The 20,714-nt window shown below is 47.4% G+C and overlaps 2 protein-coding genes and 1 long non-coding RNA gene across 4 annotated transcripts; 1 reads left to right on the forward strand and 2 right to left on the reverse strand.

The window, feature by feature from the left end:
• The first annotated feature begins 1,371 nt into the window (after positions 1-1,371).
• On the forward strand, positions 1,372-2,896 carry LOC127308673 (uncharacterized). The gene is made up of 3 exons (XR_007856702.2): positions 1,372-2,130; positions 2,304-2,375; positions 2,537-2,896. It is a non-coding gene; the product is annotated as an uncharacterized lncRNA (long non-coding RNA).
• Positions 2,897-8,319: 5,423 nt separating this feature from the next.
• On the reverse strand, positions 8,320-11,397 carry LOC127308672 (uncharacterized). 2 transcript variants are annotated; one of them, XM_051339565.1, is made up of 4 exons: positions 10,788-11,397; positions 10,487-10,716; positions 9,154-9,553; positions 8,320-9,072 (listed from the first exon to the last, which is right to left on the reverse strand). In XM_051339565.1, the coding sequence occupies exons 1-4, from the start codon at positions 11,269-11,271 to the stop codon at positions 8,936-8,938; spliced, it is 1,251 nt and encodes a 416-aa protein (XP_051195525.1). In that variant the 5' UTR covers positions 11,272-11,397; the 3' UTR covers positions 8,320-8,935. The 2 variants fall into 2 exon arrangements, with proteins under 2 accessions (XP_051195525.1, XP_051195524.1); XM_051339564.1 differs by having other exon boundaries at positions 8,320-9,553.
• Positions 11,398-17,129: 5,732 nt separating this feature from the next.
• On the reverse strand, positions 17,130-19,998 carry LOC127308670 (uncharacterized). The gene is made up of 3 exons (XM_051339562.1): positions 19,212-19,998; positions 18,828-19,057; positions 17,130-17,927 (listed from the first exon to the last, which is right to left on the reverse strand). The coding sequence occupies exons 1-3, from the start codon at positions 19,690-19,692 to the stop codon at positions 17,322-17,324; spliced, it is 1,317 nt and encodes a 438-aa protein (XP_051195522.1). The 5' UTR covers positions 19,693-19,998; the 3' UTR covers positions 17,130-17,321.
• Between the last annotated feature and the right edge of the window lie 716 nt (positions 19,999-20,714).

A 20,714-nucleotide genomic window follows, 5' to 3' on the forward strand; every position in this document is an offset into this window, starting at 1 on the left:
TTATATCAGACTTGCATACTACACCATGCAGTGGTATGCTGGGTCACCACATTCCTCTAGCGCCTCGCTCACAACAGCCTGCCCCTCCGCTGGAACATTCTCAGAAGGGACATTGACATTGATGCCCTATGCCCTATGTGCTGCAGATTAAATGAAGATGGAGGTCACCTCTTTTTCAACTGCAAGCATGTGCGCGCCCTGTGGAAGGAGCTAAAACTTGAGGACTTCAGGCTCCGGCTTACCTCTTGCTTGGATTCCAAAGATGCTATCGCCTTGATCTTAACAGCTAATGACCATGTGAAGTGGAGGTGTGTTGCTCTGTTGTCTGTTTGGTGGCGCGTGAGAAACAAACTCAATGCTGGCGAATCAATGGCTTCACCGTCCTCAGCCTATCACCAGATTCTCTCACTTGCTGCTGACTTTGAGCATCACTGTAACAAGCTCAAGAAGCTTGTGGTCCCTGCGGGGGAAATCAAATGGAAGCCTCCGGAGCAAGATTTGCTGAAGATCAACACTGATGGAAGCATGTACCTGGTGTCTAGGTCGGGCGGCTGGGGTTTCGTGGTCCGCGATGCGCTTGGCGAGATGGCTGGAGCTGGATACATGGCGCATGTGCAGGACGCCCTGCACACTGAAGCTGAAGCTTGCCTTCATGCGCTGCTCCTCTCTCAAACTTGGGGCATTTCCCGTGTCCACATCGAGACCGACTCCCAACAGTTTGTGCAAGCTATCGAAGGAAGTGATCAAGACCTAGCTCGCAATGGGGCTATCTTTAGGGAGATTAAATTTCAGTTATCCTTGAACTTTTCTCTCTTTCGCATTTCCTATTGCCCTCGGACCTGTAACCCTATTACGGACGCTATGGCGGCGCATGGCGCAAAGCTAGGTCCCAGGTCCCAGGCTGTGCCCCTGACTTTGTGTCTGTTCTGGTAGCCAGCGATATTGCTGGGCTTACCCGTTAATGGAATTCATGATTCCAATCCCATCCCCGCACCGGACGCCGGCAGTCCAGATCCGGGGAAAATGAGCCCGTCCCAGACCCGCCACTCGCTGCTGGCGCTGTCCGACGACGACATCGTCAGCGTCTTCCTCCGCATCCCGCCGGACGACCCCGCGCTCCTCGTCCGCGCGTCCCTCGTCTGCAAGGCCTGGCGCCGCATCCTCACCGGCCCCGACTTCTGCGCCTCTACCGCGAGTTCCACGGCACGCCACCCATGCTCGGCTTCATCCTCAACTTCTGGCCCCGGAACAGCGGCGAACTCTCCCGCTTCATCCCAACCACAGCCTTTCGCCTCTCATCAGGTATCGACTCCTACCCGACTAACTGGAAGGCCGTCGACTCACGCCATGGCCGCATCCTCGTAGAGCCAGCGGTCGGTGATGGTGGACTCCTACATCGTCTGGGACCCCATCACCGATGGCCGGTGGGGAGTTCCATTCCCAAGAATGGGTCGCCATTCGTGTAGTGGCGCAGTGCTCTGTGCTAAGCAACACTGCGACCACCTGGAATGTCATGGACCGCCCTTCCTCGAAGCCATGGTGGGTTCCTGCGATGGGACCACGTCCGCCTGCGTATACTCATCGGAGTCTGGTGTGTGGAGCGGCATCATCACCCTGAAGCAGGAGGATTACATAGACTGGTCCGGGCGCAGCATCCTTGTGGGAAACACGCTCTACTTTCCCTTTCGAGACAGTTTCAGAGTTCTGCAGTACAAGCTGGGCGAGCAGAAACTATCTGTCATCGATGCGCCATCGCAGCTCGGGAAGGAGCGCCTTGTGTTGGTATCGGTGGAAGACGGCGTGTGTGTGTTTGCCGGCTTGCGAGAGACTAGGCTCTCTCTCTCTGGTCAGCCGAGGTAGCTTATCCCGATGGAGCTCTGGCTTGGGTGGAACGCAGGATCATTGAGCTCGAGAACCTGCTCCCCCCAGAGGCCATCGAACCGTTTTCTCACTGGCTTTTTGGATGGTATGGACCTGAACTCAGTGTGTCTGGATTCGCAGAAGGCATCGTCTTCTTGAGTACAATGGCTGGGTTTTTTACGGTTGAGCTCAATTCGGGCCGAACCAAGAAGGTTAGCGAGTTGAAAATGGCTGCTCATGTCACTCCTTGGACAAGCTTCTACACTCAAGGTACTAGCCTTTGTATCTAAACATTTTAACTAACCTGTGAATTCAGTACATGCATTCTGTGTAACTTTTCTGATAAGGACGCAAAATCATTAACATCTTTATATGTGCTATCCTTACAATGATTTTAGGAAGTTAGTATACCACAACTTGTTTCTAATCGATTCTTGTTCCAGATCATGCTAGGCGTGACATGGGTCATATCCATCCATCAGCATGAAGAACCGGAACCGCTGCCATTTTGCATGGTGAGATTTTGCTATTAACTAGTATCCTACAACAGTGATACATCTATACTAGTACCTTAATTGGCCTGCCGGAGGGGCTCCATTGCATTAGCTTGACATATTTGAGGATACTGTATTGTTATTGTTGCAGTGGACTAACACCAGACCAATTTGCCATGTAGAGGAAGTCTGGAGCTGCATGAGTACTGACCAAGTTTCTGTGGAGAAATGTGAGCCTTAATCTGAAGTACGGAGATTTTGATTTGGCTTCAGAGGAACCGTAGCTTTCTAGTACTTCCTCCGATCCATATTATTACTTGATGCTAAAATGGATGTATCTACAACTAGAATGTGTCTAGATACATCTATATTAGCATCGAGTAGTATGAATCGGAGGGAGTAAATTAATTTGTTGGCTTAAGAGGAACAGCTGTTTTCTACTTATTTAATCCATTGAGACCATATAAGTCTGTTACTCTGTTATGGCACATGACTAAATGTTTGCTGTGACTGAGCCTTGTTAATTTTTGTTGCGACAACTGCATGCTCATCATGTTGCACAAATATGCATATGTACACTATCTGTGTGTCAGATCATGCATACATAGTGAGAGAAGCTCCAGAATTTCTGAAAGCCAGGTCCATTAGCTACTTTAAATCTGTAGCCCGCAACTCCCTGTCTCATTCAGGCTTCCAAGTTCAAGCATCTATAAAGTTCAGAGTGTAATCAATCCACCTACATTGCATACATAGTCTTCTTAAGCATGTACATAGCTTTTTCATCCAAAATAAAATTTCTTTCTATCATCGGAATGTATGGCTTCTTAAATTTGATGGACCAAACATACTGCTTGGTGATTGGCAGAAGAATGCAAAAAATGGTCTCAGTTTGACACCTTCTACTCTCTTGTGGTGTCAACTTTCATTGGACGTTTGGATAATGTGATGATACGGGCCATAATTGTGCAAAGTTGAAAAGGGAGATCGTGAACTGGGATTTCTGAACATCTGAAACTTCTATAAAGAGTGAAATCTTTCAGGAAGAACTGGGCGATGACTGATGACGAAGGTGAAAAAAATGCACTCCTGGAGAAGATATTTTTGGTGAAGGTAGCTGAAACAATTTGTGCGTTAGATCATGAGAGGCTCTAGAATTTCTGAAATCCATGTCCATTAGCTTTATCTCTGCTTTCTACTGCCTGCATTTCCCTCTTTAATTCACAACCAGCACATAGGTAAGGCCTCAAAGCTCAAACATCTATATAATTCATGGTGTACTCAATCCACCTGCATTGCATTTAGAGCCTTCTTCCACTGCGAAGAGTTGCTTGTAGGAAATTAAAAATTCAATGGCATCCCAAACTGTCAAGACAACAGTACTGAGGCCTTCCAAGTGCTTCTCCATTTTAGCATGTTCTCAGTGTTGCTTGTTTGATGTGAGTATTCTTTATCATGGAAGTAGAGAAATTATGTGGGTGTCCCGAGTTAGGCAGTTGAGGCTAAAATTGACTAGATATTACTATGAAATAATTGATATGATAGTATTATGTTTTTTTTTGGTTGAAAATAGAAGTCTCTATATGAGTTTCAGGATTGTAGTAGAAGGGATGTTATACATTTGTGCAACCTTGCACTTTATCATATGCAGTACAATGCTGAAGTTTTTGTGGCACATGCCAACAAACAGACTAATTTGGAGACTTCTCAGTGTGGCATGCCATTTTTAAATACTGAGTTTTTTTCTTGGTTAGTTCTTATGGTAGTAGCATTAATTTGTGTTACTAGACATTTGTAACTGTGTATGCATGTCTGCTAGTTCCCTGCTGCAACTCGGGTGGTTTTAGTCCATCTTTTGCCAACCATGTTGTCCTTGATGTTGATTGAAGCAAGATGTAAAATCGGGGGGGGGGGGGGGGGGAGATTGTGCCTTTCCACTACCGTTAGCCACTATATTATGTAATTGGCATCACAAAAGCAAAATTCTTGCAAATTATTGACCTGGCCTGATCAAGTAGCTGTCAGTATCATCGTGGACTCCGTAGTATGAATTCATGTCTAAAAGATACCATTGACGGCATGAAGCATTAAAACGCGATAGCAATTTTCGACAATGCTCTGCCCCTTGTTTCAAGACTTCAGGCACAAACTCCTTGCCCATCAGGCTGCATCTGTGAGCAGCCCCAAAATTGGGTGATTTGAGGAACTTGTACTGAACCGCAAAGAAATCTTTGTCTTAAGAGAAACTGAACAGGAATTTGCTCTTTTTTGCAATGACTATTCAATTGGGCAACCTTGCTAAAAGGGATATTTCCACCTCTCAGTAACTAAAAGCAACACCCATGAGTTCGGCCAGTTGTTACTAAGCTTCTCTAAGGCAGAAGTATGTACGATATTTTACTTGGCACTAGACTAAGAGCCTAAAATTTCCAACTTGTCGCTTGCATTACTTGTCAGTTTGTAGTTTATGGATTTGTATCAACTGCACTTCATTTGAAAAGTAAAAAATTATCTAATTATAGCTACCCTATCCGAAATATGGATGTTGACATGAATTCATATGGTTTTGTTATGTTAGCGAGGTTACGCCGATGGATTACATGCGTGTTTGTCACTTTACTTACTCTGGAACTAGGTATGTGAATTTGATTTGCTTGAATTTGTGTACAATATCTATATGTACATGCTTTCTTAATAGCGTCATGAACTGAGAGGCTGGATTCTACCAACTTGGATTTTTTCCCTCGCGCATGGGCCTTTTCTGAATGTGTTGGCTCAGTTGGGAGAGAAAAGTTTAGCTGTAATGTGAATGGCACGTTTCGAAATTCAGTATCGCCTGGTAGTCTTATCTGGTAGCTGTCCAAGTGACCCAAGAGCATATAATTTCTTAAAGTTTTATTCCTGAGGAGCAAGTTAATATTCTCAAAATAAATATTGACAGAGACAACGACCTGGTCAAGTATTATGAGGTTAATTTTGTTAAACGACACTTATTATTACTCGGAGAGAGTAATGTAGATAGCTCCGGCAATGTTGATGGGAGCTAGAACGTGAGAATAATTTTTAAGACATTGCTAGCGCTGTCTAGGGGCATGGCAAAAAAAAAAAAAAAAAAAATCCATGCATAGTCTGACTTCCAAATTTTTTTCATGACAGAAAGAGTACACCAAAAACTCAAAAAAGAGAGAAGAAAGGAAAAAATGAAGATATACAAGGCTAGCCCCTGCTATTCTACAGAGCTAAGCATCTGGAGGGAGAGTATGGTGTTGGCTAACAACCACAGCCCCCATTAATGGAACTCTACCCTCGTGACAATCATTTTCGAGGTGACCACGCAGCTGCTTCGGGTCGCTCCCAGCCTTCGGGTCGCTCCCCCGCGGGCGACCCCAGGGCGCCAACACTAACCCTCCTCCACCCCTTTCCTCCGCCCTCCCCCGCCGCCGCCGCCGGCGGAAGCCGTCGGGCAAAGCCCGGACGGTGCCGGCGGCGGTGGCCCTCCTCTACCCGATGTTTCCTCTCCAGGCGGGGCTGGCGGGTAGGCGGCGGTGCTCCCAGGCTGGCGTGGTTCCGACTGCGGCGCGTCCCCCCAGACGGCGCGGCGGCGGGTGGCGACGAGACGGTGGCGTGGCTCCTTGGCCACGGGACTGCGCGGCGGCTCGGGGCAGCGCCTGCCTAGCCCAGATCTGGGCCCTTTGGGCTCCATCTGGGTCCGGGCGGGCCGGCTCCCTGCCCAGCGGTGGTCCTCGTGACGGACGGAGGGGCGACCTGAGTGGGGGATGGCGCTGCCGGCGGCGCGTACGCTGCAGCATGGCGACCGGATCTTCACGAGCCCGCTCGGGCTCGGCTGGGCCAGGTGGGCCCGGTGTGATCTGGTCGACGCGTCCGGTCGGCGTCCGCAGGTGGCGGTGGAGGCGGTTCCCTCCGGTGTGGCTGTTGTCGTGTTGTCCCTCGCTCCCGGGTGGCTCGTCTTGTTCGGGATGACCCCAGTTCGTTGGTCATGGTGAGACGGCGGTGATGCCTGCAAGGCCGTGGTGGCGTAAGGTGGTGGGCGACGAGTATGGTGGAGCATGATGGAGCGTCCAAGGCGGGACTACGAGGGTCGGGAGAAATCTCTGTCGGTTTCGCCGACACCGACGCGGTGACGCCCGCGGGCGCCACTTTTCCTTCTTGAAGGGCGTTGGGTGAAGCCGTGTTTCCCTGTCCTTGCGCGTACCGGGGAAAACCCTAGGATCACTCCGGGCAGCAACGGCGTCATCGTCGCATCCCTTCTTGAAGGTGTTGCTTGGTACGCGGGGCTTCCAAGTGCTAGGAATGTGGTGGATATTCTCCGGCGGGCGCAACGGCTGCGAGGCATTTCCGTTTTCGTCGATCCGACCTTCTCAGCATTAGTTTCTCTTGTCTTTCTTTTGTGTTTTCTTTTGGGCGTGCTTGTGCTGTTTGCCCCAGCCATGGATCATGTTGTATCGGCCGTGTGCTATATTAATATAGCGGGGCGAAAGCCTATTTCGAGGACAATCATTTTATGCATTGTCAATCCTAATCCTATCGCCAGGGACCAAAACCCGGCCCACGGCGATCAAAATCCACCAGCACAACAGTGTACTACTCCTTACGTGCATCAACATAAAATATTTTAGGTACTTTTAAAGTAGACTATATACAAACCAAAGTGAGAGTATCTACATACGAAAACAGACTAGATACAAACTAAAATGGATGAACCAAACAAAATCCTCCAACATCTTACATATCTAAACAGAGGTAGTAGTAAATAGCACTAGTCTATGGAAATGCCTTACTGACATGAACTCGACGCATGCAGCCCTTATATAGGTCCCAACAATAAGATCAATACTAACAAACAAGTGACCATGCAACAATGACTTTCATCTCACATGAGCGAACCTTAAAAGCAGCTGAACTTCTACCGGCTTCCCTAGGTGCAAAAATTGTTTCATCTTCTGCAGTAATTTGTTCCCTCTCTGCATATTCTGTTATAACAGAAATTATCAGCTCTCTGTCAATTTCAACGCAAGCAACATGCCGTGAAAGATTGATCATACCATCATCGTTAACCGGCAACTTGTCATCTTCAAGAGAGAGTGGCGAGACTTTCATGCCATCTAGACTAATGGTACTTGCACTGAACATACATCAAAAACCTTTTGGCCATGACCCATGAGTAACTTGTATAGTGATTGTAGCCTCCACAGATTTGGCAAGAAGGCCTAATCTCCAGTCTAGTTTGGAAAGCTTCCTAGTGGCAACAAAGCTAATCACACGTGAATGATTTGTTTGAAATGTTCTGTACTTCGAAGCTAACAAACTTATATCTTTATCTTCAGACTCATTACCGGCGATTTTCACTTTCAGCACAACCTCAAAGCACACGGAGTCCGATACATTGGACACCACAACAACACGACCTGGACCTACTAGTGTTAAATATGGATTCTGCATACATTAATTAAGCAAAGTAAATATTAATATCATATGCTTAATTACGGTAATATAGAAAAGGAAAACATGAAATATGGCCAACATATATATAATTGTACATTGATAGAAAACATGTAGTATGCGACCGCTTACTACATATTGTGCATTTGCCAAGTATTAGTAAATTGCAACCACATAAATTTGTATTATGTTAGTAAGATAAGCGGGAAAACAACATGGGATGAGGAGAACTCACCAATAATTAAGAGGAAATGTTGCTTCTGTAAGCCTATCTAAACCTTTCCAAGATTAGATGAGGTGACCTAAAAAAACACTTTGAAATCCTTGATTATTGAATCTAAGGTACATAGCGCAAAATATTGTGATCATGTGGTGCACAACCCAAATAAATGGAGAAGCACATTAGTTAACTGGTTTTGTCAAGGACAAGGAAAAATATATGTTGAATTAGTGCATGCCCTAAGTCAGTTCAAATATTTTTATAAGCTACTTTATAATGCTATAAATATGTAATAATGCAGCGGGTATCCCAGCCATGCGTTTCACGGACGACCTGGTTGAGTATATATGAGGTCAATTTTCTGACTAGAGCTAACTCTTGCAATGTTGATTGGAGCCGCTCCTCTTCATCAGCACTGGTTGTGAATAATAGTGCTAATGATTCTCAACATCAGGAGTTTTGGGCATATCCGTTATCAAAATTTAGAACATCTTTTACAGGATTAGTGCTATGTGTCCAAAAAAAGGTTCTCTCGTGATGTTGTAATTATGCTACATTTTAATTATGCATATATTTTTAGAATAGAGGCTAATGGTGTTTCTTCGCTAAAACAGAGACTAGTGATCAAATTAAAAAGTTCCTCTTTAATTATTTTACATTTGTACACATCTAAAATGTGTTATAAAAGATAACACGCATTTGAAAAACCGGCTTGCAAAAGAAAGGAAACAAAGTCATGTGCCAAGTGTCACCATAATTGAAACACTATCCTCGTATCAACCATTAACCGGCATATATAACAGTAGTACCCGACTAGCAAAGAGCACGAGAAAATGCTTTGTTGATGGGATCTGACACATGCAACCCTTAACTAGGACTCATAGCACATAGTTGTGTCAGGAGATCAATACGAGCAAACTAGTGACCATGCGACAACCACTTTCATCTCGCATGTGCGAACCTTAAGAATATCACAACTTCTACCATCTTCCCTAGGTGTGAAAGTAGTTTCATGTTTTGCAGTACTGACTTGTTCCCCATCTGCATAGTTAGTTGCAACAGAAATTTTCAGCTCTCCGTCAATTTCAGCACAAACAACATTGCGTGAAAGATTGATTATACCATCATTGTTAACCGGCAACTTGTCATCTTCAAGGGAGAGCAGTAAGACTTTCATGTCATCTAGACTAATGGTACTTGCACTAAATATACCTCGACAACCATCTGGCCATTTTCCATCAATAACTTGTATATTGATCGTAGCCTCCACAGATTTAGTAAGGTAGCCAACTGCCCACTCTACTTTGGAAAGCTTGCTAGTGGCGGCAAGGTTAATCACACGGGATGGATTGGTTCCGATTATTCCGATTGTTCTATGCTTTGTTGCTAAGGAGCTCAAATCTTTATCTTCAGATGCATTAGTGGCACTCTTCACTTTCAACACAACCTCAAAGCGCACAGAATCCGAAACCTCAGACAACACAGCTGCACGAGTTGGACCTTCTAGTGTTAAATACGGTTCCTGCACGCATGCAAACATTAGTTGAAATATACTCCGTCATGGTAGTAAATATATATTTTCCATTTCATAAGATAAATATGAAATATGGCCAAACTTGGAAAAGATAGCATCCAACCATTTCTTACATAGTCTATTCACCAATTATAAGTAATTTGCAATCGCATGAAATCAGATTTTCTTAGTGGCGTAAGTAGAAAAATAGCAGCAGATGATGGTGGGAACTTGCTAATTGTTAGAGCATCTCCTCTATCCAGCGCTGTATCCAAAAAAAGTGGCTGGTTTAACACGCGGGCGCAAAATAATGCTCCAACAGGCGCTCCATCCGGCGCTGTAAAATACAGCTTGGGGCAAAAGCGTTATATCGTGCGCTATATCTACCGCGTCGGAAAGAGCGCGCGATATGACATCGCGCGCAGAAACAACTACAGATTTTTACAGCTCCAAGATACAGCGCTGGATAGAGCTTCTGCTGGAGGTGAATATGTCCTCGCGCGCAAAACATGGATAGAGTGCGCTGCAAAGCGCTTTTACAGCGCCAAGATTTAGTGCGGCTGTTGGAGATGCTCTTAAGAGGCCACATTGCTTCAGAAAGCATGTCTAATCCATTCCAAGAAAGTAATGTTTTGATCGCGAGAGAACCAAAAACAAAACTTGCGGACAGAACCGAAAACAAAACTTAGAAAACACTGAATTAGTGAATGCAATATAATTTAGATTATCTTAGCAGCATAATTAAGCAGAAAAAAGTAGCACATGATGGCGGGAAGTTGCTAATTATTAAGAGGCAACACTGGTTCACAAAGCATTCCGAACCTTTCCAAGAAGGTAATGTTTTCTTCTAACTCCCAAGGAAACAATCTAAAAGCCCCAAAAAAGACATGAACATTTTCGGAGAGCGCCAGAAACAAAAGTTAGAATGCAATGAATACGAACCTCGGAGGTGATAGTTTGACAGTTTTCCCTTGAGCGAGCAAAGATAATGTTGCGCTTGCGGTCTAGGTGGTCTCTTATCGCGATCAACCCATAGACGTCGAGCGGCCACCGCAACTCCTCTCCTATTCTCGTGACTTTGAAGGAGAAGATCTGCAAGGTTCCTGTGGGGTAGACGATCCTATCTCGGTTGCTTGGCTCGATGTCTGTGAAACGCATGGCCTGGATACCAGCTGCACTATTGCACATACATCATTATGAAGCAACAACATTTGAAGGCATAGGGCACAAACCTAGTACTTACTGGTGTCGTCGTACTTGCCGTGCCCTGCGTGGTCGGAGTACCATTTTCTGCGATAGTTACGAGGCTCCGACCAGTCCTCTGTGTCGACAGATATCTTCTCCGTCATCCTCCTCTCGTGCATCTCGATCCGCTCCTCGCGCAGCTGTTTCTGGTACTCTGCCCCTTCTGGGTCCTTTGTCTTCGCCCACCTGTCCGTCGCCACCCGCTCCTCATCCAGCCAATCCATCCTGCGCGCCTCCTCCGCCGCCGCTCTGAGCACCTCCGGGTCTTGCGTCTTAAAGATCCACTTCATCAGCTTGCCCTCCCTCAGCACCTTCAATCTGAGCGCCGCCGCCGCCGCCATCTCCTTCCCCCTCGCCTCCGCAACGTCTGCCCTTATCCTGGCTTCCTTCGCGTCCATGGGGACGGAGTATGTGCACCTCATCGCCTGCAGCGCGTGCAGCCACCATGCCCATGACTTGTACGACTCGCCGTCGACCTCCATCGGCGAATCGTGCCGTGCGTGGCTAAGCTCGATCTCGATCTCGATCTCGCTGTTCCCTATTTCCTTTCTTATTAGGTCTGCCGTCGCAAGGGAAAATACGGTGTAGTATCGGTAGATGATCGATTGTGTACCCAAATAAACTTGTGGTGTCCACTTTGGACTCTCCATATACTAGCCAAGTCCGGAATAAAGTTGCATATATTTTGTAGGAATTGCTAAGAGCATCTCCAGTCGCGTCCCCCAAACCGTCCCCCAAAGGGATTTGGGGCGCGCCGGACAGAAAATGCGTTCCAGCCGCGTCCCCCAAAGCCCTTTTTTGTCCGGCGCGCCCCCATACGGTGTCCGGCGCCCCGAGCCCGTCCCCGTCCCACAGGGGACGCTCCGAGGACGCCGGACACAACGAAAAGCGAGGCCAACCGACGCGGGGCCGACCCGTCAGCGGCACAGGGAAAAGTCGTCTCACACTCCCGCCAAATCCCGCCGCTCCCGCCAAATCGCGCCTATACCGCCGCGCACAGGCCTCCCAAAACATATCCCGCCGCCGATTCATTTCTCCTATCCCGCCGATTTCTTTCTCCCTCCCGCCGTCCACCCGCCGCCGCTACCCTCTCCCCATTCCATGGCGCCGCCGACAGCCCCCAAAAAGATGGCGAAGAAAGCGGCCAAGAAGCCGCCGGGCAATGCGACAATAGGGGCGAAAGCGCCGTTCGCGAAGCCGCGGAAGGCGCCGGCTGCGAAGAAGAAGCCTGAAGGAATGACCGAAGATCAATGGCAGCAAGATTGCCTGCGCCGGAAGCTATCGACGGCGGAGCGGAAAGGACGGAGGGCGGTGGAGCTGGAGAAGAAGGCTCAGGCGGCGCGGCAGCACCAGCACGTAATGGCCGGGTGTATCGCCGCCACCAACGCGAGCCCATGGAGTACGTCCATGCCGGTCCGGTCGCAGGGGTCCGCTCGAATACGACGGCGCCGGTGCTGAGGAGGACGACGGGGTTGAGGAGGAGGACGACGAGGAAGAGGAGGGGGTGGAGGACGACGAGGAGGACGACGATGAGGACGAAGAGGGCGTTGACGAAGAGGACGACGAGGGTGCCGGTGACGATGATCTCGTGGAGGTAGACGCGGACGGCGTGAGGACGAAGAAGAAGAAGAAGAAGGCGTCGGGCACACGAGGCCCGAAGTGGACGCCTCTGGAAGATCTTTGTCTGTGCGAGTCGTGGGCGACGGTGAGCCATGACTCCATCATCGGCGCCAACCAAAAAGGCGGGAAGTATTGGGCGAGGATCAAGGCCGAGTTCGATGAGCGCAAGCTCATCAACAGCGACTACCAGAAAGTGACAATGAAGAGGAGCCAGAAGGCAATGTCGACGCGATGGGCCATCATCCAGGCGTCGGTGAACTCCTTCCATGGGTACCATCAGGACTTAGAGACCAGAGGCGACAGCGGCGCCGACGTCGCCCAACTGGTACGACTGTTTCTTCCATAATCTGTAGCGCCTACATTATGTTCGATGAAATAACTCTGCTTCCTTTGGTTAGTTTGATAGGGCCATGGAGGTTTACGCGAGGAATTCAGATGGGCATAAGCCGTTCGCGCTGATGCATTGCTATGGCAAGCTCAAAATGAATGAGAAATGGCGGCTGACGCGCTTGTCGCTGTCCAAGGGGAAGGACGCCATTGATCTGGACGCGCCGCTGGCAACTTCGACAGGGCGTCCTACTGGCAACAAGGCTGCCAAGGCCGCCTTGGCCGACGCCATTGCGTCGTACGAGAAGACGCAGGCGTCGATCACGAAATGCCTCGCCGACGTCTCCTCGACCTTTATCTCCCGCGACAAGAAGGCCGACCAAAGGTGGGCCGAGCTGCTCAAGAGGCAAGAGGAGAAGCTGGAGCTCAAGAAACGCAGGGACGACATGTCCCTGCTGAGAACGTCGACAGAGGGAATGTCTCCCCGGACGCGAGCGGCGCACAACTTCTTCAAAGGCCAGATCCTCGACGACATCGAAGCCAAAATGGCGGCGGCGGACGCGGCGGCCCTGGCAGCGGCAGCGCAGCAAGAGCAGGCTGACGCGTCTTCTACTGCTACACCTGCGTCGGCCTCCGCGTCGGCGACGGAGCAGACGCACCATGCACAGGAACAGGCAGATCGCGACGAGGTCGTCGTGCTCGACGGGCCTGCGTCGACTCAGGACACGACGCCGTCGACCAACCTCTGCCCCTTCTTCTAATTTGCATGCACCACCGGTCTGTAAATATGATCGCGCGCCCAGTACTTTGATCGATCGCCGCTACTCTGATCGCGACGAATCGGCGGGAACGATCTCTTTTGAATGCATCTATTTGAATTTCTGATTGGGGGCGGCGTTTGGAGGACGCGGCTGGGGAGCGACGTCCCCCAAACGCGGCACGAACAAAACACGTCCCCCAAACGCTCGATCCGGCGCGGTTTGGGGGACGGTTTGGGGGACGCGACTGGAGATGCTCTAAGTTTCAGCTACACGTAGTTTATATCTCAGTCACCTACTCCAGCGTTGGATTTCATTTCTGTTCTTCAAGATTCGTGTTTGCTACTGTTTATATTTTGTTTAGGCCCGTATTGAAATACCCAGATGTAAAGTCTCATCGACCGAGCGTTAAAGACACCCATATTTTGTAGGAATCGGTGAAGACAATATCATATATATATATATACCACTACAGGAGAGCATGTTGTTGATGTGCAAGCAAGTTGGACGGCAAATGGGTTATTTGCACGGCAAAGTCGTTGCCGTGCGAAGCCGCACATCAAAGGCCAGATGGCAATGCCTGACCCGGCAAAGGAGCTTTCCCGTGCGTCCCAGGAAAGTTGCACGGCAAAGGCCTCGCTGCCGTGCGGTATTCTTTGCCGAGCGTCTTTCCTCGATGCCATGCGTCCATGCATTGCCGAGCGCCACATTCCTCACGCATCCCCCTTTGTCGTGCGCATGTTACAAGCACACGACAAACAAATCCTCTACAAATGAAAAAAGCCATGTCGTCACCGCCGCCGGTGAGTGCAGCTGGCCGGGAGGAGGTCGCGCTGCTCGTCACGGCCACGTCGAGGAGGTCTCGACCATGTCGTCACTCGCCACCGCTGCCACGCATGCTCGCTGCGCGACCACACCTGCTCGGCGCCAAGCGCTCGTCGCCGCGGCAAGCCCGTTCGTAGCTCCACGCTCGCCACAGCCACACCGGCTCTCCGTTGCGCGCTCGCTGCTGTGAGGTCACCGCCGCGGCCACGCCCGCGCCTGCTCTCCGCCGCGCGCTTGCTAACCGCCCGCTCGCAGCCACGGCCAAGCGCTCGTGCTCTCCGTCGTGTGTGGATGCAGGGAAGAGATAAATGAGAGAGAGGAGTGCGTGTTGTGTGTGACCGTGGAAGCGAGTAATAGTTAAAGAAAATAATGGGAGAGAAGTGGTCATGGGTTAGGTGGGTGGACTGTACCAAGTCATCGAATCCATGTCTCACTAAATCCCAGCCATCCAATATCTATATAATCGAGCGGTCTGTGTTCATTTTACCCTTTGCCGTGCGGCTTTTGCCAATGCGCATGGCAAAGAAATTTACGCCGTGACGAGGGGCTAGGCTCTATATAACAGTTTGCCATGCTATTTCTTTGCCGTGCGCTTTTCCTTTTTTTTTGCCGTGCGCATTTATTTGCAGTGTATCGTTGTGCTTATTTGTCGTGATGTATTTCTTTGTCGTGCTTTTTTTTTATTTGTCGTGTGATATTTTTTGTCGTGCGTTTTTTGTGATTTGCCGTGTGATATTTCTTTGTCGTGCATTTTGGTAAAGCAAGCACGGCATATCTTTCTTTGTCGTGTGTTAACGCACGGCAAAACTTCTAGGCACGGCAGCCAGTTTTTCCCGTAGTGCACAGACGAGTACGTTTTCATATGTTTTGTTAGGAGACCGATCAGCCCTAACAGAAGCGCCCGTGGTTCTTCCGCTCACGGTCTTTCTCCAGGTGAAAAACGGATTAGATATTTTTTTCTCGTTTTTTAGTGATCCAGAAATCCCTAAAACAAAAAATACGAAAAATGAGGTTTTCTATTTCCGAGGAATTTAATATCAATGAAGGGGACTTTTTACAAAAGTCTCGGAAATCAACTAAAAAATACATAAATAAAGGTGTATGATGACATATAACAATGCAAACTAAACATATATGTAGAAATAATGATGATGTAAAATACACGTGTCACCATTAATATTTTTGCATTAAGCTTTGTTGTGCCTTTTAGGTATATAGCTTTAGTAGATCCATAAAAACTAAACTAAAATACCAGCCTTATCCACCTACGGATCAAGCTAAGAGTAAATGCAATAAAAGAGGCAAAAGCTTTGTTCCACCCCAACCGTCATTCACTCGATAGCTCAGAGTGACCTGCCAATATGTCGTGTTCATTGTGTAGTCAGCGGAAGCATCCTCCACGGTTACTATGGTGGCAACAACTATTTAGAGGAAAAAAGAAATCATATACAGTATTCTAAAGATATGAAGTGGTGTTTGGTTGGTGTGCGGAGTTAACAGATGAAATTTAGAGGAAAAAAATTGTGCATAATTAGTAGCATAACTAGAGTACTATAGCAAAATAGGAACAATTTTCTATGATCAAGTGGCTATTAGGATCCCTCACAACAACAATGGGGACTGTTAACATATGGAATAGGCTTGCTAGACCGAACTAAACTAACTGATGTAGAAATCTTCTTTAATGAGATGACGACATCCAGCGTGTTGTTTAGGTAATGTATTTAAGAAATATTTGATGAAAATATTTTTATAAATATTGATGAATGCACAAAAAAAATCAGAAAATCAAAATTTAATTATACCGTTAAGAAACATGAAAATTCTAAGATAAGAAAATATGAGTATATATTTGCTTGCCAAATAATTGATGCCTTTGTGTTGATGAAAAAAGGTAAACTTAAATTATTTGGTATTAAAACAGATGGAGACACAAGAATATACAACAAAAGAGCCTCATGTTAGGATGGATATGCAAGTAAGAAGTAAACTCTAGTTAGTCGCTGTTATGTATATATTATTTTTGATTCTCCCCGTTCCTCCGAAATTCTTCACTTTTTTGGGGCGCTAGAAAGTCCACCACATTGTTGATCTACTTAATTACAATGTTCTCTTTTCTTTACCTAGTAATAAAGGAAATAAGGTTTTTGTCTAAGATTTCGTTCAACTTAAAATTGCCCTCGGAGTACATGAAAAAGTACCCACTGTTGTCATCCCTTAAGTTGCAGACGTACCGCTTCATTTGGTTTTTTTTTTCTGTTTGTCCGTCTGGAGAGAGCAGAGGGTTGCGGCTCGCTCTTTGATGGAGGTGATGGGAAAGCAGAATAAAACGAGATGGGGGAAAATCACTGTACAAAATGGTCTAGTGCACGACTCCCAACTCGCTAGAGAATGAGCGCTGCCTTCCGGCTTTCCCAGCAATCAGAGAGCTTTGAGCAGAAAGATGTCATGCGAGAGGCCGCTATGGAGCTGAAGTGATTGGCATCAAGATGCCCGGGGTGGCACCAAAGCCAGCGTGCAGAGGTACGCCGCGGCGAAGACCCATAGGAGAGGAGTAAATACTGCATCAACTCAACACAATTCAATTTCGGCTTATCCGCGCAATAATTAAAGTAGACCCTCCATGGAAATTTCTTTTACTGACACATGACATGTAATCCACTCCTCTAAGGGTCCCCAAAGGGGTGCATTGTAGCGGCAGGTAGCTAAACTTTACTACACAAGATTTTTAGGAATTTGAAGTATAGGATTGTAAAATAAAACAAGAAACTAAACTTTGGTGTCACGACCATTCGAAGACAACGGTCTCGTGATAACCAATTTTCTATATTGGTCCTATCACTAGGGACTGTAATCCATCGAGACAACATTATAGGACTAATCCATTGACGCAACGTTATCGGACTAGTAAACAGAACAATAGTCTACGATAATACTTTAATGGTGGGATACACTCTTAAAACCCATATCTAGGACACGTAGTGCACTATTGTGTCTGGAGATCAACAACAGCAAACAAGTGACCATGCAACAATGACTTTCATCTGACATGAGTGAACCTTAAGAACAGCAGAGCTTCTACCATATTCCTTAGGTGTAAAAATTATTTCATCTTTTATAGTAATTTGGTCGCCGTCTTCATATTCTGCTGTAATAGAAATCTTCAGTTGTCCATCAATTTCAACGCAAACAACATGGCGTGAAACATTGATCATACCATCAATATTTATCGGCAACTTGTCATCTTCAAGAGAGAGCAGTGTGACTTTCATGCCATCTAGACTAGTGGTACTTGCACTAAATATACCTCTACAACCATTTGGCCATGGCCCATGAATAACTTGTATACCGATTGTAGCCTCCACAGATTTGGCAAGAAGGCCGTATCTCCACTGTAGTTTGGAAAGCTTGCTGGAAACAACACGGCAAATCACACGCGAATAACTTGTGTTGAATGTTCTGTACTTTGAAGCTAAAAAGCTTAAATCTTTATCATCAGATTCATTACTGCCGCTCTTCACTTTCAACACAACCTCAAAGCGCACAGAATCAGATACTTGTGATAGCACAGCAGCACGAGTTGGACCCACTAGTTTTAAATATGGATCCTGCATGTAACAATTAATTTGAGTAAATATGATGCTAAAGGATGGACATATATAATTTTTATTTACTAAGAAAAGTACTCTCTACGTCTAATGAAAATTGTCTTTGATTTGTCTAAATTTGAATGTATCTACATACATTTAAATTTAGCCAAATCTAAGATAATTTTCATGGGACGGAGGGAGCTAGTATGAAATATGGAAAAACCTATATGTATTGATGGAAAAGGAAGTATGCGGCCATCTTCTACCAAGTATGAGTAAATTGCAATCACGTGATTTAGAATTATGTAAGTACCATAAGCATAAGAATAACACGTGACAAGGGGAGCTCTGAGCTCGCTAATAATTCAGATGAAATGTTGCTTCTGAAAGCATGTCCAAGCCTTTCTACGGAAGTAATGTTTTCTTTACATTTCCAAGGAAACAATCTAAACTCCCAAAGATGAGGCAAACATTGAGGAGACCACAAAAAACTGTTAGAGAAAACACTGATATTTGAATGCAAGGAACATAGCACAAAATGTTGTGATCATGAGGGGTTTCTCCTTTGAGAATATTGTGATCACGAGGTGCATAAACCAAATTACTGTAGAAACAAATTAGTTAATCGGTTGATTTAAGGACAATTTTTTTTGTCGTGGTGTGCACACATAGTCCAGCATAGGAAGTTAGCTATCCACGTTCCGGAACCATGACTTGGCTTCGAGATCTTATGGGTTTCAACTCTAGCCTACCCCAACTTGTTTGGGACGGAAAGGCTTGGTGGTTGTTGTTGTTGTTGTGCACACATAGTCCAGCATAAGGACACGAATGCCGTTTTTTCAAGCAACATTCACTAGAGACAAGTGATACATTATGTCAAAAATAGCCATCAGCAGTCAAATGATCATGCATACATACCTCACGTGTGATAGTCTGGCAATTATCCCTTGCGCGGGCATAGATAATATTTCGTCGACGGTCGAGGTGGTCTCTTATGGCGATCAAGCCATACACATCAAGCGGCCACCGCAACTCCTCTGCTATTGCGGCGACTTTGAAGGAAAATATCTGCAAAGTTCCCGTCAGCTCAACGTCCCAATTTTGCTTTGCTCGGTCGTCGTCCGTGAAACGCATGGCCGGTACATCCGCTGCATTATTGCACATATATCATTATACAACAATGTATAAGCAATATTTTCACTGGCATAGGGCAGGCAGAAATCCAGTAATTTTTTATTGCATACAGATCGAGAGTTTGTCGCATCGAATTTCCAATAAAGGGGACGAGTATAGTACACTTACTGGTGTCCTCGTAGGTGCCGCGGCGGCCTTCGTATATGTACCTCCATTTACTGCGATAATTACAAGGCTCCGACCAGTCCTCGGTGTCGCCGGATGTCTCCTCCGTCGTCATTCTCCAGCACATCTCGCTCCGCTCGTTCTCCAGCTGCCGCCGGTACGTCGCTGCTTCGGGGTCCTTGGTCTTGGCCCACCTGTCCACCGCCACCTGCTCCTCCTCCAGCCGATCCATCCTGCGCGCCTTCTCCACCGCCGCTCTGAGCGCCTTCGGGTCTTGCGTCTCACCGATCCACCTCATCAGCCGACCCTTCCTAATTCCCTCCAATGTGAGCGCCGCCGCCATCTCCTTCCTCATAGCCTCCGCTACCTCCGCACATATCCTCGCTTCCTTGGCGTCCATGGGGATGGAGTATGTCCTCCTCATCGCCTGCAGTGCGTCCAGCCACCATGCCCAGGACTTGTACGACTCGCCATGGACCTCCATCGGTGAACCGTACGTCGCTAAGCTCGATCTTGCTTTCCCTTTTTTCTTTTTTTTTTAGGTCTTCCGTCGCAAGGGAAAATATACGGTGTAGTATCGGTGGTTTCCACTCTGGACTCTGCATATATTAGTAGCCAAAAGTCCTCTCTACGTACGTTGCATATACTATTTTGTAGTCCTCGGTGAGGACTATACCATATATACACAGACGCGTATGTTTGCATATGTTTTGTTAGGAGACCGATCAGCCCTAACAGAAACGCCCGTGGATCTTACCCGACCTCCCGCGATCGAGGAACAAGAGGCGGCCGGCGATATGGAGCCTTCGTCAATCTCTGATCTGGACGCGATAGCCTCGGATCAGAAGCAGATCTTCCTCGTTGCCAGCTCCTGGGTTAAAGAAGAAGAAGAAGAAGAAAACGAAGCAGAAGGAGGAGCAGCAGTAGAAGAAGAAACAGAAGGAGCAGACGCAGCAGGACGACAAGAAACCGATGGAGCAGCAGCAGGAGGACAACAAGAAGAACAAGGAGCAGCAGAAGAGAAAGAAGAAGATGCAGAACAGGAGGAAGGGGAGAAAGAGGAGAAAGATGATGATAGTGACGAGGATGAAGGGGAAGAGGACGGGGATGAAGAGGAAGAAGATCCACCGGTCTTCAAACCCCGCGACCTGCAGGTAATGGACATTAACGGCAACGTTGTGAGGGTGTTCAAAGGCATGGGCGGCAGTGGGATCGTGTGCACCAGCGTTGATGGCCTCATCTGCATCACCGGCGGTTCCTCCGGTGGCGCCCACGTCCTCGACCCAACGACTGGGAAAATGCTCATGTTCTGCTCGAAAATAGAAGTGCGAGCACATGACAAGTATCCATACATTGTCACGCCTTACTTTACAACCTTCGGCTTCGGTCGTGCCACCGGTCCGTCTCGTCCTTACAAGGCCGTGCGCCTCAGCGACGCTGGGGCTTGTGAGGTGCTCACTTTAGGAGACGGCCCCATGTGGAGGCTGACACATCCACCCCCACGCG

The sequence above is a fragment of the Lolium perenne genome, chromosome 6, assembly GCF_019359855.2.
Source record: "Lolium perenne isolate Kyuss_39 chromosome 6, Kyuss_2.0, whole genome shotgun sequence".
NCBI classification, from domain to species: Eukaryota; Viridiplantae; Streptophyta; class Magnoliopsida; order Poales; family Poaceae; genus Lolium; species Lolium perenne.